The 5654-nt window shown below is 36.6% G+C and overlaps 1 protein-coding gene across 1 annotated transcript in view; it reads right to left on the bottom strand.

Annotated features, from left to right (window-relative positions):
* LOC106469677 (alcohol dehydrogenase [NADP(+)]-like) overlaps window positions 1-5654 on the bottom strand; it is a gene marked incomplete at its 3' end in the record, with an annotated part of 23310 nt that overhangs the window by 11667 nt on the left and 5989 nt on the right. The window contains exons 4-5 of the mRNA XM_022398253.1: window positions 4500-4574; window positions 4185-4301 (exon numbers count right to left, since the gene is read on the bottom strand). Of these exons, the coding sequence (XP_022253961.1) occupies window positions 4185-4301; window positions 4500-4574 (192 nt within the window). The remainder of the gene's footprint in view (window positions 1-4184; window positions 4302-4499; window positions 4575-5654) is intronic.

The following is a 5654-nucleotide window of genomic DNA, read 5'->3' as shown; positions in this document are numbered from 1 at the left end:
TCTGTAATGACCAGAATGTATTTGGCTATGTCATAAATCAACACACCAGAAATCTACGATCTGTAATGACCAGAATGTATTTGGCTATGTCATAAATCAACACACCAGAAATCTACGATCTGTAATGACCAGAATGTATTTGGCTATGTCATAAATCAACACACCAGAAATCTACGATCTGTAATGATCAGAATGTATTTGGCTATGTCATAAATCAACACACCAGAAATCTACGATCTGTAATGACCAGAATGTATTTGGCTATGTCATAAATCCCATTACAGATCGTAGATTTCTGGTGTGTTATCAGAATGTATTGAATCATCACTTAAATACCTCGCTATTAACATTATTGTTGTTTTCAACACAAAGCTACACAATCGGCTATCTGCACGCTATCAACTTCCGGGAATCGAACCCCGATTTTTGACATTGTAATTCCAATAAAGATGGTTGTAGCCGTAATCCCAATAATGTCTCACGAGGTTCGATTAGCTTAGAAGATTTAGGCTAATCATACATCAGTATACCTAAGCATAATCTTCATAAATATAGGACTGAGCGGTCCGGCCCAGTGAATTGCGTGTTGGACTGTGGAGCTGACGTTCTGCGATTCGCGTCCCGTTAGTACCAAATCAAAAATCGCGTTTCTAAATTTGGGGCCGTTGGTGTGTTATTAGGGTAATAGTTTAAAAAAAAAACACTATTCGATCTGTAGAACTATGCATGGACTTTTCTCTACGTTAAAATATTTTTATTTTCTGAGCTCATGATTTACTGATGAAGGCCCCGGTAAGAAGGCAGAAAGCTCGCAAATAAAAGTATTTTAACGTAGAAAAAAGTCCGTGTATAATTCTACATGTTAATCTATCTACGTTATGAGTCTTTAAAAAAAATATTCGATCTTATATAAGTAGCTCTAGAGTTGGCGGTGGGTAATATTGACTAGGCGCCTTCCTACTTGCCTATCACTTCAAATTTAGGGCTAAATTCAACAAAAATGATTTGATTGTTTGCAGTTAACCACAAAGCTCTGCCCATCACGGGTATCGAAACTCGGTTGCTAGCTTGTAAGTCCGAAGACAAACCGCTGTGCCACTTACAACGAACAATCACAAATGTAAAATCAATTAATATTCAAGAGTTGTTGTTTTGTTTTTTTTTGTCTTACAGCCAATAATATTAACGAAACTAACTTTAAATGAGAAATGGAACATGTCTTTAAGTAAATCACATACATCCTTTTAATAGATTAAATTGCTGCTGTTTTTTGTTGTTGTTGTTGTTGTTTTTTTTTTAAGCACAAAAAGAAAATCTCATTGCTATTCCATTAGTAAAATACTTTCTATTCAATGAGGTGAAGGTTGAAGCAATAATTATAAAAGCAACGCATAAATATATTATATACACACACACAAGATTTATGTGTTGTGAACTCTGTACAGTAGACATGTACACAGAAATATGATGAGGAACGCTGACTATTATGCTTTTAGCTTAACAAGAAAAGTCAGTAATTTTATGTTGCGAAACGCTATATAGCCGTTTCGTTTTGTTGTTGTTTTTATCAAGGAAATTTTCACTGGATTAAGGATAAAAATGTCATCTGGACAGATACGGTTGTAAAAACTATTTATTTATTTATATCTACACACATTTTTTTTTTTCAAAATGACAGAATTTCGTTTTCATCTTTGGATTGAAAAGATTTGACTGTCATGCTGGTGAAAACTGTGAAGATTTCGTTCTGTTGATTTTTTTTTCTCTCTTTCATTCGCAGAGGACGAATATATTGTATTAAAACGATTTTGGAGCATCGTCACGTCGTTACAGCCCATGTCACCACGTCCGGCCATGTTCTATCTGACAACCGTCTGTCTGGACAATAGCTCTGCAGCGTAATTTCTATTGTAAAATATTCCGTCGTGAAACTGTCATGTCCAAAACACACTTACAACACTAGAATCCGGGTTTCGATACCCGTGGTGGGCAGAGCACAGGTAGCCCATCGTACAGCTTTGTGCTTAATTACAAACAAACAAACAAACATTTTAAGCACAAAGCTACACAATAGATTATCCGAGCTGTGCCCATCGCGGGTAGCGAACCCCAATTTTTAGCGTTATTATTTCGCGAACTTACCATTCCAAGTGGGTTGTGGTACCTTATGTGATTGTAATAAGATGTATTTGGTGTACAATTTTTTGTTGTTGTTTTTTAACCTTCAGATTAATTGTTATCTTAATACCGAACTGTCACTAACGATTTAAAAAACATGTAGTCAAAAAATAGGTAGCTTAAGAATAAAGTTACTGTTTCGTTTCTGGTGATGCCGAACACAAAGCTATGTATATAAAATTGTAAGAAAAGCGTATAATGACAGAACTTTGAAAAGTAACTTCTACCTGGTACAGAACCATCGGTATAGATGTAACATTTGCTGATATTATTTCAGAGCTAGACACACACAACGAAAATATAGAAGCCGATGCTTAGAAAATTTTGATATTCTTGTAGTAGCTAGTAGCGAGGGAAATCAGCCAGCCGGTGAAAGTGGGCACTTGCTTGGAACTAGTCTGAGTCTGTGTAGTCATACTTGCTTGGAGCTAGTCTGAGTCTGTGTAGTCATACTTGCTTGGAGCTAGTCTGAGTCTGTGTAGTCATAAAAACTTTTGTTGCTGTGATATTTCATGTCAAAAACTATACTTTACTCGTGAAACTTCTTGGTAGTAAAACCCTCCGAATCTATCAACAACAACAACAACAAAATTATCGTAATCCATTTTTGTGTGATGTTTCGTTTTGGTGTTTTCAACCTGAACAACATCTCATGCGACACGTGGGATAAAATGACCAGGCCAAAGATCTTTAAAGATTAGGCATGAGGCATGACCAGTCATATTATTTTAGGACTACTGACTAGAGAAAGGGCAATAAGTAAACAGTACATGCCGCCTATGCGTCTATTCTTGACCAAGTAGCGGAACTAGCTTTTACAACCATAACGCCCATACCCGAAAGTGCAGAGCGTGTTCGGCGGCATACTAGGTCTCGAACCATGAACCATCCGATTCGTAGAACGGTTTCATAACCACGCGAAGGTGATAAATCAAGATTTCAACTACGGTCTGCTGTGTGAAATATTAACTCAACATTTCAACTAGGGTCTGCTGTATGAAGTATTAACTCAACATTTCAACTAGGGTCTGCTGTGTGAAGTATTAACTCAACATTTCAACTAGGGTCTGCTGTGTGAAGTATTAACTCAACATTTCAACTAGGGTCCGCTGTGTGAAGGATTAACCCAACATTTCAACTACGGTCCGCTGTGTGAAATATTAACTCAACATTTCAACTAGGGTCTGCTGTGTGAAGTATTAACTCAACATTTCAACTACGGTCTGCTGTGTGAAGTATTGACTCAACATTTCAACTACGGTCTGCTGTGTGAAGTATTGACTCAACATTTCAACTACGGTCTGCTGTGTGAAGTATTGACTCTGCTCGTAGATGTGTGTATATTTATATATAAAAGATAATGTTAACAAAAACTTAGAAACTTGCTGTTCATCGAGAAAGTATTCTTGTTTTGTATTTTTCACACCGTGGTTTGTTTGTTTGTTGTTGTTTTTATCAGGACGAACGTGGGTCATCATGCACTATAAAGATTGTTATTATGTGTAAACGCCGAAGCAAAGAAACCTTTTTTTTTTATTCCAAATATACTATGAATAATAATAATAAAAAAAGGGGATGCTGAAACTACTAATTAAATCTGAGAACAAACTTTGCGTTTAAATGTTTCAAATAACTAACACTATGTTTATTTTTTGTTTTGTTTTTTTACAAAGCAGCAGTGTTATTTATATTCAGTCTATGTTAAAGCGCGGAAATACACACAATGGGCTATCAGCGCTGTGCCCGTTGAAGTTATCGAAACCCGATTTTCAGTGCTATCAGCCCTCGTACATACCGTTTAGCCACCAGGTGGGGAGAGAACAATTTGAGGTACTCAGAAGGAAAGATAAAATACGATCTAATAATAAGAACGACATTCTTGCAAATGGAAAATGTTGAGAAACTAAAGATAAACCAAAGTATTATAATAATTTCAAACAGGATTAACAATACACGATGATAGTTATTCTTCTTAACTGGGCATGAAATAAAAACTTTGCTCACACCTGTACGTTGGCAGGCTTAATTCTACCATTCTGTCGTATCAGCTGAATCTGTTTGAGGTTAAAGTTGGAAAGTCCAATAGCCTTTGCCATTCCTATCTGAAAGGCGTCTTCCATGCCCTAGACGTAACAAAAAATGATCATTTATTTTATTCTGAAACTCTTTATAATATCTGGTTTATCGACACGACACGTGAAATATCTGACGATTAATTTATGTTTTAAAATCATTTACTATGTTTAAATCTATCTATCTATTTATTCATTCATCTATACTTACATCCATCTATCTATTTCGACCAAAAAACGTTAACTTGCCTTCCATGTCTGAAAAAGGTCGTCCTGGCTGATATCAACAAAGCCCCCTGGTGTTGTAGAGTCTTCATTACATTCCTGTCAAAGACATGAAATTCACGGATGAAAACACCCACGTGAAGTATCTCTGTAATGAGCCTGTTTTATGGTTTAATTAAGCATAGTATTAATAATAACTTTATCAAGTATTATGTTTCGCAAATACTAAGTCTCTCAGTTGCATAAGGAAAATTGTGTGATAAGGTTATAGTTCGTGAAAAATACTCTACGAAGATGGGGGACATTTTCTATCCTAAGGTGGCTCAGCAGTAAGCTTGAGGGCTCATAACGCTACAGTTCTGGGCCCGATCCCCTTAATGGACAGAGTGCAAAAAGTCTATTATGTAGACCTACGCTAAACAATCAAACGAAACGAAATTTTCTAAACTAATTGCTTTACTGTATATAACTCACACCAGGTCCCACCAGCAATAACTTAAGCCTTATTGTATATAATTCACACCAGGTCCCACCAGCAATAAGCTTTACTGTATATAATTCACACCAGGTCCCACCAGCAATAACTCAAGCCTTATTGTATATAACTCACACCAGGTTCTACCAGCAGTAACTGAAGCTTTACTGTATATAATTCACACCAGGTCTCACTAGCAATAACTCAAGCCTTATTGTGTATAACTCACACCAGGTTCTACCAGCAGTAACTGAAGCTTTACTGTATATAACTCACACCAGGTCCCACCAGCAATAACTCAAGCCTTATTGTATATAACTCACACCAGGTTCTACCAGCAGTAACTGAAGCTTTACTGTATATAATTCACACCAGGTCTCACTAGCAATAACTCAAGCCTTATTGTGTATAATTCACACCAGGTCCCACCAGCAATAAGCTTTACTGTATATAATTCACACCAGGTCCCACCAGCAATAACTCAAGCCTTATTGTATATAACTCACACCAGGTTCTACCAGCAGTAACTGAAGCTTTACTGTATATAATTCACACCAGGTCTCACTAGCAATAACTCAAGCCTTATTGTGTATAACTCACACCAGGTTCTACCAGCAGTAACTGAAGCTTTACTGTATATAACTCACACCAGGTCCCACCAGCAATAACTCAAGCCTTATTGTATATAACTCACACCAGGTTCT

The sequence above is a fragment of the Limulus polyphemus genome, unplaced genomic scaffold, assembly GCF_000517525.1.
Source record: "Limulus polyphemus unplaced genomic scaffold, Limulus_polyphemus-2.1.2 Scaffold3608, whole genome shotgun sequence".
NCBI classification, from domain to species: Eukaryota; Metazoa; Arthropoda; class Merostomata; order Xiphosura; family Limulidae; genus Limulus; species Limulus polyphemus.
The sequence above is the reverse complement of the archived record's forward strand: the minus strand, read 5'-3'. Positions and strand labels throughout refer to the sequence as shown.